The sequence below is a fragment of the Schistocerca gregaria genome, chromosome 3 (genome assembly GCF_023897955.1).
Source record: "Schistocerca gregaria isolate iqSchGreg1 chromosome 3, iqSchGreg1.2, whole genome shotgun sequence".
In the NCBI taxonomy this organism is placed as follows: Eukaryota; Metazoa; Arthropoda; class Insecta; order Orthoptera; family Acrididae; genus Schistocerca; species Schistocerca gregaria.
The window spans coordinates 853,418,162-853,432,194 of NC_064922.1; the positions used below are offsets into that span (position 1 = coordinate 853,418,162).

Here is a 14,033-nt window from a genome sequence, read left to right on the forward strand (position 1 = left end):
GCAGAAGTGTGCGGGGATGTGGTGGGGACATGTAGTGGGTGTGGGTGGAGGCAGGGAAAGGGGTGGGGGATACAGGAGCAGGTAGAAGTAGAGAAGGGGAAATTACTAGGCAATTGCTATGATGAGAGAAAAGCTGTGTTTATTACTCAAGTAGAAATAAGGAAGGTGATAGGCAGGAGGAGAAGGAGGAGGAGGACAGGGACTAATGATGGTTGAGGCCAGGGGAATCACAGGAATGAAGGATACATTGCAGTCAGAGTTCCCACCTACACAGTTTAGAAAAACTGATGTTAGTAGGAAGAATCCAGATGGCACAGGCCTGTGAATTATTCATTAAAGAGAACCACATTGAATTGGGCACATGTTCAGCAGCTGGGTGGTCCAGCTCTCTCTTGGCCACAGTTCATCACTGCTTATTCATTCGAACAACATGCTTGCAGTAGTCATGTGCATGCTGAATACGGCCCAATGGCTGCAACAAAGTCTGAAGATCACCTCGCTGCTTTCACAGGTGGCCCTGTCTTTGATGGAGTGAGGGATGCCTGTGACTGGTCTGGGGTAGGTGGTAATGGGAGGATGTATGGGACAGGTCTTGTGACTTAGGCCTATTCCAGGGTTATGGGCCATGTGACAACGGGTTAGGAGCAGGGTTGGAGTAGGGATGGAAAGCTATATTGCACAGGTTGAGTTCAAAGCAGAATACCAGAATACCACTTTGTGATAACTGGGTGCGACAGAAGGTAGGAAACTGCTCATTTCAGTGCACAATGAGAGGTAGTCGGCTCCTGATGGAGCAAGTGATCCAATTGCTTCAGTCCTGTATGGTATTGAGCGATGAGAGGAGTTTTGCTCTGTGGCTGGACAGTGGTTACGTTATAGGTGGTAGGTGTGTTCAAATGTGTGTGAAATCTTATGGGACTTAACTGCTAAGGTCATCAGTCCCTAAGCTTACACACTACTTAACCTAAATTATCCTAAGGACAAACACACACACCCACGCCCGAATGCCTGAGGGAGGGCTCGAACCTCCGCCGCGACCAGCCGGCGGTAGGTGACTGCGGAGGCAAGGCATTGAAGATCTGTTTCCGGACAAAGTTGAGAGGGGAACTGCAGTCTGCGAAGGCCTCAGTGAGATCCCTGGTATATTTCAAGACAAACTGCTTGTCATTACAGATGTGATGACCACACGTGGCTAGACCGTATGTGTCTTCTTGGTGTGAAATGGGTGAAAGTGGAGGTACTGCTGATGGTTACTGGCCTTAAGATGGACAGAGTTATAAATGGAGGTATCAGAGAGACAGAAGTGATGTCCAGGAAGGTGGCTCATTAGGTAGAGGAAAACTAAGGCGAGTGGGGGAGAGGGTGTTGAGGTTCTGGAGGAAAATGGTACCCTCACGCTTAGTCTACGTCATGAACACATTGTCAGTCAATCTGAACCAGGTGAGAGATTTGGGGTTCTGGGTGGTTAGGTAGGATTCCTCCAGATGGCCGTTGAACTGGTTAGCATAGGATGGCGACTTGCAAACACCCGTTGCTGAATCACAGATTTGTTTGTAGGTGATACCTTCAAATCAAAAGTAATTGTGAGTGAGGATATAGTTAGGCACAGTAACAGTGAAGGGAGTTGTACGTTTGGAGTCTGTCAGGCACTGAGAAAGATAGTATTCAACAGCAGGAACACCATGGACATTGGCGTTGTTTGTGTATAGTAAGGTGGCATCGTCAGTGACTAGGAGGGTGCCAAGTGGTAAAGGAACAGGAACTGTGGAGATTTGGTGCAGGAAATGGTTGTCATCTTTTATGAAGGAGGGTAAGTTACAGGCAATAGGCTGAAAGTGTTTGTCCACAACAGCTGTGTTCTGTCTGTGGGTAAAGAGTAAATGGCTACATCAGGCATTGTTAAGTGGTAGGGTTTGTTTACTTTACAAAGCATGTAGAAGGTATGAGTGCTGGAAGTGGTGGGGTGAGGAGACAGAGAGATTTAGGGGTGAGGCTTGGGACAGTGCTAAGGATTTGAGGAGGAAATGGAGATTCTAGCTAACACCTGGAATGAAGTCTAGGTGGCAGGGCTTGTACAGTGAGAAATATGACAACTGGCAGATCCCTTCCACGAGATAGTCCCTGCGGTTCATAATCACAATGATGGAGTCTTTTTTGGTAAGCAGGATCATAAAAACGGGGTCAGATTTTAGGTGGTGGATTTTGGTTCTTTCTGTGGATGTGAGGTTGGTTCCCATGTGGAGGGACTGCAGGAATCATGGTGAGGCAAGGTTCAAGGTTAGAATATTCTGGAAAGTTAATTTGGAGATTTGGGGGCAGTGGGTATGGATTACAGTTGGAGGAATAAGTTAAATCATGTAAGGTTCAGTATGGTTGTGGATTGAGTTTGACTGATGGGGTTAGTGGCGAAAAAGTGTTTCCACTCTAGCGATCATGAAAAGGACAAAGGGGTCTAAACAAACTTCTATCCGCAATGCAAATGTTGCCAGACATACATAATATAAAAATAAGTAAGCTGGATTACTATGTTTACTTTCATTCCATAATGTCATATGAGAGTACATCATCAATAATAAAATTCGTCATTAAAATACATCTCTTTTTCAAACTAACAACTCAGTTAATGCAATCAATAACACAAATAGGAATAATATTCACAAAGACTTATATAATCACTTACTTCCGTACCAGAAAGTTGTCCATTAATCAGGAACACTCATTTTCAGTAACTTGCCAGCAGCCATAAAAAAGTTTTACTAATAATAATATTCAGTTTAAGGGAAGCGTAAAGGGTTTATTAATGGCCAAATCCTCCTACACCATTGATTTTAATAAACCCTTGACGTGTATATCTTACTAATAATATCATATAACGTGAATATTGTAGGCCTTAAGGCTTTCCCGGCTTGGCATTGTCACCTAAGAAAAACAAGGTTTCTGTTGGTAATCCACATCATACTTCACGTAATCTGATAACATAACTCGCAATCTTCAAGAATGACATCTTCATTATTTGCCAACATGGCAGGGAAATGCCCCTTGGTTTCCTGGAATATCTGAAGTCACTCCACCCTAACCCAAAATTCCCACTGGAAACGGTACAACTCCCACTCTTAGATGTTCTTATCCAGAGGAAGGCAGGTGGCAGTTTTGGTCACAGTATTCACTAAAAACCAACTGACACTGATCTGTACCTGCAAGTCAGTAGTGGCCACCATCCAGCACAAAAGAAAAGTCAAGTATACTCAAAATTCTGGTTTACTAGGCAAGAAACTTTCGAATCTAGACAACTTCACTATGGAGAAAGAGCACCTACAGTCTGTGTTCTACAAAAACAGATATTCTTCCAGAGATATTCAGAGGGCACTGTACCCTGTTCTCTGTCAGAGGGGTCATTAGAAGTGCAAGAAGAAGCAAAGAAGGCCACTTTTTTGCCATATGCCAGACCAATATGTGACGAAATCAGCATTATTATTCTCAAATATAATGTCAAGAACATTTTCTGAACACAAAACAAGATTAAGGTTCTATCAGGGAACGTGAAGGATGATATGGGTCTACAGGCACTGGCAATTACCACATACCATGAGAATGCAGTATGTAATATATCGGCCAAACCACCAGAACCGTTAGTGTGAGGAGCACCAATGACACAACAGACTCAAACAGGTTTCTAAGTCAGCTACAGCAGAACACCATTTGGAACTAAATCATTCAATGAATTATGATGATGTCAAGATTCTGACACACACACACACACACACACACACACACACACACACACACACACTCACAGGTACTTGGAAAGTGTTATTAAAGAATCCACACAAGTAAAGCTTATCAACTGTGACACAGGATGTATGCTTTGCTCCACCTACAATCTGGCACTCTACCTCCTAAAGACACAATGGAGGCAACACCAAACTCCGAGGGACATAACTTTGTAAATGGTGACAGAGCAAATAACCCAGCACAACCAACACAGGCCGCACAGACAGTGGTACTTTAGACAGCAGATCAAATACCTAAAGTCTGTCATTTCAAGAATGAATGGCAATTTGAACACCAGTGGCCAGAAAATAATCAGACAGCTGCCCCTATCAGGCATGTACCTCAGACAGAGCAGCTAATGTGGAAAGCTATGGTAATGGAACAGCATAGTCCACAGGAAAGCTTAAATGACAGCAATCAGAAATTGAATGCCCAGTACAACTTGGAAGTAGAACAGAACATCAGACAACAATATTATTAACTGTCAACAGCAAAAATGTATGTGCACAATGACCAGAACAGCTGTGGCTAGAAAATACTACAGCTGCTGCTAATAGCCAGAACATATGTCAGACAGAACACCTGGTGGGGCACAGAGCAATGACAGTGTGCCTAGACCCACACAGGCATAAATACTGACCTGTTCCATACTGGATTCAGCTTCATGAAGCACACTGCGAGTCACATTTTCAAGTAAAGTGCGGATTACTGGCAGAGAACCCAATTTTTCCAGATGACAGAGTATTAGTGCAAGCTGACTTCCATGCAAACTCAGTGGAGTAATGTGATCACTATGAATAAGCAGTGTAAAATGATTTTCTATTTAATTATGCATGGCTGCAAAAGCCCAAAAATTATCATATGCACTTAAGTGTATCGTACATTTACTTGTTTTATGATATGATATTTATTACTTTGAAATAAAAACGTGCTTGGATTTTTTTTCCATGCACATTCACTTGGGACATATTGAAGATATATTAACATATTTGTTTCTCCTTGTAAATATTTAATGAGTATTCTCATTTTTCTGTCATGTTCTAAATCTTGGAGGATCTCCTCATTATGGATCCACTGGAACAAAAAGTACATCTAATGTAATCTAAAATCAATGAACCCACAGTGATGGAATCTGAGAAAGGGAAAAAGGTAATGCCTCCGGAAAGGACTGATACTTCTGTGGGACTGAGGTTAAGCCACCTCCATCTACGCAACATCCCCAATGCACACAGCCTTGCCACTACTGAACACTATCTTTATGAACACCCAACTGACTGCAAACCTACAACCTCCTTCCTGGTCATCATCATGAACTATATCCCCGCCACAATTACTTTTCAACTGAATGCACCACCTACAAATAAACCTGTTGTACAGCAACAGGTATATGCAAGTCACCAACCTATGTTAACCTGTTCAAGGGCCATCTGGAGGAATCCTACCTAACCACCCAGAAACCTAAACCTCTCATTTGGTTCAGATTGACTGATGACATGGTCATGATCTAGACTAAGAGTGAGGGAACCATTTTCCTCCTGAACCTCAACACCCTCTCCCCCATTCACTTCAGTTGGTTCTCCTCTACCTAACAAGCCACCTTCCTGGACATAACGTATCTGAAGCCCCTGAGTATACATCTGTCTACCGTATTTACTCGAATCTAAGCCGCACTTTTTTATCCACTTTTTGTACTCCAAAAAACCGCCTGCGGCTTAGAATTGAGTGCAGAGTAAGCAGAAGTTCTGAAAAATGTTGGTAGGTGCCGCCACAACTAACTTCTGCCATCGAATATATGTAGCGCTACACAGCCATGCTTTGCAGGCACAAAGATAAATACTGGTGCCAAAACCTCTGCGCCAATAAATAAACTACAAGAAAAGGTAGAAGAATGTAAACATTATGCCATGTATTCTTTCATATTTGGTGCTATCTCATTTAAATCCCATCTGCATAATAAACTAGGAAACTAGATTGAGACACCAGCAAGCGCGGAAGAATATACGTATCATGTCATTATTATATTCGTATTATTCTTATGCTGGATAGCGATACAGTCAGAAATGAAACACGGCAACTGACTAGATTTTTAAATCTAAGATGACTCTAATTTCTATGCAGAATGTTATGTACTAAACAGGCGTCTGCAAGGATTTTCAAATGGAGAAAAATTTTCGCTAAACTCTCGTTCAGAACATCTATCATATGCTGTCTATTATTTGGTTCTTGTTGATCATTATCAAAGAAAGCAGCAGTGTAAGTAATAACAAATAACAGTCTCTTGTCATTCTTTCGCTTATGTGACAATTCCCCTCTTCTTTTTACTGTAAGTGGCGGTAGTGCGCACAAAAGCAAGACATGTCTCGAGTGGCGACAGGTCGTAATCACTCATTATCAGAATGCGACAAACAATGCATGACACAGTACAATAATGCATTTTCAGCTTAGAGTGACATAAACACCTACAACAAAGAGAATGGCACTGATCTGATTAAAGCAAAATAAGCGATCGATACAAACCAGACAAAACATTTAAAAAGGAAGAGTACCCTTATAAATATGGACTGAGCGCCTGACACATACCAATGGCTACTTGATAAAGCTTACATGTTGAGCTTACGACTCGAACCAAACTACTGTAGCTGTATCTTCATCCATTCGACCTAAATTGTGTCTCATGTTACAATGGACCAACTTTGTTTCAATTTGGAGGTGCGGTCTAAAACTTTGATCTCCCCCTTGAATTTCGAGTCTCAAATTTCAGATGCGGCCTAGATTTGGGAAATTTTTTTTCCCTTGCTCATTTTTCAGGTGCGGCTTAGATTCGAGTGCAGCTTAGATTCGACTAAATACGGTATATTATGGCCACTAACCACTGGCAGTACTTCCACTTTCACCAATGTCACCCATTTCACACCAAGAAGTCCCACATGGTCTAGGCACCCATTGTCATCACATCTGCAGTGATGAGCGGTTCCTCTCAAAATATACCAGGGATCTTGCTGAGGCTTTCACAGACTGAAATTACCCTCTCAACCTTGTCCAGAAACAGATCTTCCACGCCTTGGCTCCCCAAACACCTATCAACTATGACGTAACCACTGACCAGCCACAAAGCAGCACTCTTCTCATGACATAGTACCAACCAAGACTGGAGCAACTGAACCACATGTTCCACCAGAGGTCAACTACCTCTCTTTGCACACTGAAATGAGCAAGGTCCTACCTTCTGTCACCCCCCTCCCCAACCCACCCCCAACCACCAATTATCCCTCCCACAGTGGTATTCTGCTTCCCACTCAACCTGTGCAATATTGTTTTCAGTCCCTACTCCACCTCTGCCCCTAACACATTGCACATGCCCCATAATCATGTAATAGGCTTAGACTCAAGACATATCCCATACGTCCTCCCATTACCACTACTTCAGTACAGCCACAGGTATCCCCTACCCCACCAGAGGCAGGACCACCTGTGAAAGCAGCCAGTTGATCTTCAATCTTACCTGCAACCACTGGGCCGCAATAAACACGCACATGACTACTGACAAGCAGTTTGTGCTGGACCACCCAGTTGCTGAACATGTGCCCAAAACAATGTAGTTCTCTCTAATGACTAAGTCACAGCCTGTGCCATCTGGACTCTTCCCACCAGCACTAGTTATTCTAAACTGTGCAGGTGGGAACTCTGCTGGCGATGTATACTTCATTTCTGTGATTCCCCTAGACTCAACCATCATTAGTCCCTATTTTCCACCTGTGTATCCCCTTCCCTTCTCCTAATCCAGTAACACACACCGACTCTCCCGTCAGAGCAATTGCACAGTAATTTCCCCTTCCTTACTTCTACCTTCTCACTACATCTCCATCACGTCCCTGCACACTTCCGCAGGCAGCACTAGCATCATACTCCCTCTTTACCCTGCTATGAGGCCACACGTCCTGATGACTATTCCATTTTCCCACTACCCGGATTGCTGCACACCTCAGATGCAGTTTGCAGATTTGTCTTGGCACCTGGAGGAAAGATTGTCCATGTGTGCATAATGCTTATGTGATTGTGTGTGTTTTCTACTTGTGATGAGTGCCTTTATGCCAAAGCCGAAATATTTGAAGAGTTCTTTTTCATTCTGCCTGTCAGTGATTCAACACCTCCTCTGGGTGCTGAGTAGTCAACTATCCTTTCCATATTGTTGTTATAAACTATGATATTTCTACTCCTAAGAAACAGTCTTAAATACCTGGCAACAGCCTGGTCTGGATCCATCCCACAAGATGCAGTTGTAGCGGCAGCATTCAAGGGATCACAAGGCGATGACGGAGGGGGCGCCAGCTGCAGTTCCTCCAGCCGGGCCAGGACAGCATCTTCCTTGCCGTGGGACAGCAGCAGCAACACCAGTGCCAACACCCCACCCAGCCACCGCTGCACTGCTACCAGGGAGCCGTTCTGGCAGACAGACACACTGACTCTATAAAGTACAATTAAACATAAAATTTATACTGAGCAAGAAATTGGGTAATATTGTTTTTGAAGTGTAGGTGTCCAACTAAAAGTCATGTTATGAATAATAATTTTCATTTTTTACACAAACCATGTACATCATTTTCAGTCAGAAATGTTTCTGCCTCTTTCTAGTACAATCTCCCCTTTCTTGCACATGTTTTCCCCACAGTTCTTTAAGTCTTTAAAAATCATTCGCAGCAGAAGTTTATTCTCACTGCCTGAAAACACCTATGCATCACTTTTGGATGTCTTCCAGCATTTTGTAGTGTTAACCTCACCACAGTTCTTTCAGAAAATGGAAGAATAGTAGCCAGAGAGTGCCAGGTTAAGACTGAAGGTGGGATCTGGAAGACTTTCCCTCCCAAACATTCTAATTTTCTCTAGAGAGACACAGGCAGCCTGTCATCAGACAGCACAATGATCTTCTTCCGATAGCAATCATCATATAGTGCAGGCTGGAGCTTCAAAAAAAGTCTCGATGTAGCAGACAGGATATCTGGTCTATCCATGTTCCAAATAAACAACCAGAATGCCATCCTCTGCATCTCAGATGGCAATGCCCATAGTTTTTCTCGCATATAGCACTGTCTTTGGTTTCTTTTTCAATTGCAAATCCAAGTGGTGCCCTGCTCTTAGTGACAGAAGCAGCTTTCATTATTTTGTTTAATAAACTTGGAATCCAACATGCACAAAATTTCCAATGAGCCAAGTTTTGAATCATTTCCTGCACTGTCATATTCGAGTTTTGTTGCAATTTCACTGAAACTGATACATACAGCTTCTCTAAAAATGTCATCAACTCTTCCCTTGTCATGTACCACAGAGATGGAATAAGGGTGATCACTATGAGATTCATCTTGGATGGTAGTCTTCCTATAGTTCAAGTATTTCATCCATCTCCCAACACAGCTGGTGCCCATGCAAAAACCTCCACATACATGATGAGTCTGACATGAATTTCAGAACATATTTTTTGTCCTTTAATAAACAATTCAGCGACAGTATGCTGTCAAACAGAAAGTATATTATGTTGTATCAAAGGACAATTCAGTCAAGGAAAATAATAAATTATCAGACGGAATTTTTGGTCAGTACTTACCTTCATAATCCTAAATGTAAGAAAAGCTGATAAATGCATATAAAAGTTTCATACTGCCTGTCTTTCAGAACTAATAGTTACTTTCTCAGAAAATAGGCTGAGAAAGATTGAAAAGGTAGGGACGGTCACTCTGTCTCCAGGACGAGAGCGACCTATCCGAGTCTTAATGACTTTGATTCTTAGTCATCATTAGTAGATTACTCTTTCTCCCACAGTAAGGGAGTTAACACATGGAGCCTGAAGGGTTGGAAATCTGAACAATACCAGTATACTTTGCCCATTTGAATTACTTGACTTTTTAAATTTACCAAAGCACTTCATACTTCCAAGAACCGTGTCAAGTAAAGTTCCTTGTTCCTTCTTCAGGAATAGACAAATGTTAATAGTTTTCCATTAGTTTTTATTTTCTACATAAATGCACGGTGTTGACTACTGAATTTAAATCGTTTGTCATACTCTACTAAACACTTAGCTAGTTAGTTACATGTTCCACGAATCATTTTGCACGATAGAAACTTTCTCAGTTTGTTATCAAATTCTACTTTGCTGTCTATCAGACAAAATATCACTGGGTAAATTATCAAAAAATTTTTGTTGCAGCACTGTGTATCCCTTTTTGCACTAAAAACAACATTAACGTGGAGTAATGAACATCATTTTTCCTTCTGGTATTGTAATTACGTAGCCTGTTGTTCCTTTTGAACTGTAAAGAATCATTTTCACAAACTTCATCCCTATTGTTCCTTTTGAACTGTAGTGGATTATTTACAACAAGCTTCATGAGGGAATAAATATACTGTGAAACAGTAATCAGAATGCCCGACTCCTAACACAGATGTCTACAAGATGACTGTGGATGAGCACCACATATTATTCTTACAGAATGTTTTTATGCAATTAAGACTTTCTCTCTTGAAGATGAATTACCTCAGAACATTATTTCATGTGACATTATTGAATGAAAATATGCAAAATACATCAACTTATTGATTTGTCTCTCCCCAAGATTCGCAATGATTATACATGCAAATGCGCTTGAATTAAGTTGTTTTAGGAGTTCAAAACATGTTTTTCCCAATTTAAATTCTCATCAATATGGACCCCTAAGAATTTTGAACTTTATGCCCTATTTATTGTTTCCTCACCACGTGTCACACTTATCATTGGTGTAGTACCTCTAGAGGTGCAGAACTGAATATGTTGTGTCTTTTTAAAACTGAGGGCAAGAACATTCGCAGAAAATCAGTCAATGATACTTTTAAAAACTATGTTTGCCATTTCTTCTGTTCCTGTACATATGCTTGGCTTGATTGCACTACTAGTGTTATCTGCAAAAAGAACTAATTCTGCTTGTTGTATACTAGACAGAAGATCATTTACATGTGTGAGGAACAACGTGGACCTAAGACTGAATATTGAGGAATCCCATACGTGATTTCTCTCCAGTGAGAATTATGTCCCTGGACTATATTGTTTGAATTACTTAAGTATGACTTTCTGCATACTTTTAGCTAGATATGACAATATCCATTGTTTGGCAATGCCATCAACCCCACAAACTGTCAATTTATCTAGGAGAATACTGTGATTCATACAATGAAAATCCTTAGAGAGGTCATAGAAAATATCAACCTGCATTATTTTATTATTTAATGCTTGTAAAACCTGTTAAGTGCAAGTGTAAATGGCATTCTCATAAGAGCAACCCTTCTGAAACCCAAACTGTGATTTTCTGTGGAGAGTATTGTTATTAAGGTGAGATACTATTCTAAAATACACCATCATATCAAATATTTTGGACAATGATGTCAGCAGTGAAACAGGTCTGTAGTTATTGACAGCTCTCTTACCATCTTTCTTACTGAGGGGTTTAACAGTGGCATATATCTGTCTCTTTGCAAAAATGCCCTGAGTTAGTGATGCATTACAAATTTCAGATAGGACTGGGCTTATTACATGGGAACAAATTTTTATACTCTATTGGAAACAACATCAAAATCGGGTGAGCTTTTATTTTTGACAAACGTATAATTTTCTTAATTTCAGAAGGACAAGTTCGTGATACATTCATATGAATGAATTTTATGAAAGTTGCATTTACAACACAGCTGTGATTTGGCTCTTAAACTGTTTGTCCCTATGCTTTCTACAAAATTTGAGAAATGATTATTAATTGTATTTGCTACCTGTGACTCAACATTTATAACCCTTCCATTCATTTCAATAGTGATCTTGTCTTGTTCTGTAGCTGGTTGTTCTGTGTCTTGTTTCATCGCATTCCATATAGTCTAGGTCTGTAGTGGGAAATACTGATATCTGACATTGTGTGCGTGTTCTTTGATTTTTTTTTAATAATCTTTCTTAGCAATTTCGACTAGTTTCTGTGGTGTGCTACTACTGCAGGATCCCTACTCGTTCTTGCCAAAAGATACATTTCCCTTTTCCTTTTACAAGATACTTTAAACCCTCTAGTCATCCGTGGTTTTTTACATGGCTGTTTACTGTCCTTTCTGATTAGCTTATGTGGAATGCTATTTTCAAATAATGACATGAATTTATCATGGAGCAGACTAAATTTTATGTAGGCATTTGAGTCATTATAAATTACGTCCCATGTCATCTCCTGTAAACTATTCTTAAAAACATTTGTATCGGAATCATTAATTATTCTAAATGATTTCCACTGAGGAGTAGCCATACTGTAATGTGCTACATTATTTATTCTAACTAACTGTGCATCAAGAACAGAGAGAGCATTTGTTACTGAAGATACAGTTATTTTCTTACTTTGAGGTTCATCAAAGAAAACATTATCAATTAGAGTCCTGCTGCCTTTGCCAACCCATGTTGGAAAGTTAATTACTGAATAACATGTTTTACTGTACAGTGTTTCTCTTTGTCTTCAATTTTTCATATCAGACGTATTATACTGGTATGAAACTTTTTATAGCAATTTGAGAACACAAAGACCTCTGTAAAATGATCTAACGTTATCTTCTGACTCTTTTTTTTAAGTACTTTTCCTTTCAACCCATGAGATTTTGCATCCTCTAGTTGTGTTTTTTATACATCACACTTGTCTTTCCACTTCAAACAAAGAATGTTTCTTATGTGATGAATTGGGTTTTCTCCTTTCATTTGCTTACTAGGTCTGTTCTGTTATTCATCACTGTTCCAAATTCCATTGTATTTCTTCAACACACTTCCATTTCTCAAGTAAGAGGAACACAGCCTCAACAGAAAAGATTTGACAGAACTGATTTTCTTGCCAGTATACATTTCAGTACTGTACATTAACCAGTTCAAGCAATACTAACAATGTTCAGTTTAATCTACTATATTTCTGGATTGTTTTTCATAACCACACAAAATACCATTCTTCCTCAAAAAGGACAGATTATTTCATTTACAGACAGATTTCACACAACAAAAAAACACACTGCACAATTCTGCAAAAAATCCTGAAAAGGCCTTATTTTATACAACAGTGTAAAAGGCAGTGTTGTTCACATTCAGCATGATGAAAATCATAAAAACTCTCTCGACATCAGCTGACAAGCGGATGCTGATGCAAGCACAGGATGTTCAGACCAATAATCTCTCAGATTAAGTCTACTCACAGCAAACATATGGAAAATAATTGTAAATAACTTACGCGCTTCATGTATTACAGTTTACTCAACTTCTACTACAACAAATTTGGTTTGATTTTGTTCCGGTAGCAAAGTTCATGAGCGGTATCACTCGAGTATATACGTGTCTCTAATTTTATTTTTAAGGTGTTTTGATTGGAAAAACTTCATGAAACAGTCCAGTTAATTTGTTGATAGGATCCTGAATTCCATTGGTTTCCTCAAATACACGTAATTCATGTTGTGCATCATAATCACATAACTCATTATGAAGGACAGGCTGTTGAGCGGAAAGACAAATCTGACTATTTGAACTTCTGCGCTACATTAACAATCAAAAATGGCTCTGAGCACTATGGGACTTAACATCTGAGGTCAGTCCCCCATTAACAATCAGTTCCTTCTTTTGTATCTGCAGCAATGTTTTCATCATAAAGCTTAAATGAATAAGCAGTCTTCTGACAATTTGTCATTTCGTCCTGTTCCAACTCGTGAAGGAGCTCTTCAATTCCAATGTTTGCTAAGTGATGTCTAAAAGCCATATTACCTTAATTTCATTGCTTATATGTTTCAACACAGTTATGAAAACAGGAGTAATGCAACAAAGTCTGCAAATAAAAACCACCAACAATATTCTTGCTATTAGTACAATTTACTTAACTTTGACGCAGTCCATCAGACACTGGCATGTGCACCAAACAAATGCATCAAATAAAGAACTTCCATTATCACCTCTGGGGACGATTAGCACAATTAGGACAAGCCAAACTGCTATTTTCACAACCTACCACTGTAAAATACATCTTCAAATATTTAAAAATAAGTAAGTTCTAAATAAAGAATGTGTGACATACATTTTTGGGATTCAAGGTTGGGACTTTGTGGGTGTATATAGCATGACTGCCAACCCCAATATGTTGATTTTGTTGTTATAATATGCAAGACACATTATAGATAGTAATATATTGCAAGCAGAAACACAAAAATGACGGGAGCAAACAGAACAATTAAATGTAATATTTTACTGACAA

At 39.9% G+C, this 14,033-nt stretch overlaps 1 protein-coding gene across 2 annotated transcripts in view; it reads right to left on the minus strand.

The window, feature by feature from the left end:
• Nucleotides 1-14,033, minus strand: part of LOC126354803 (huntingtin) — a 472,584-nt gene that overhangs the window by 220,820 nt on the left and 237,731 nt on the right. For both annotated transcript variants that reach the window (XM_050004721.1, XM_050004723.1), the window contains exon 27: nt 8,009-8,214. In XM_050004721.1, coding sequence (XP_049860678.1) covers nt 8,009-8,214 — 206 coding nt within the window. The remainder of the gene's footprint in view (nt 1-8,008; nt 8,215-14,033) is intronic.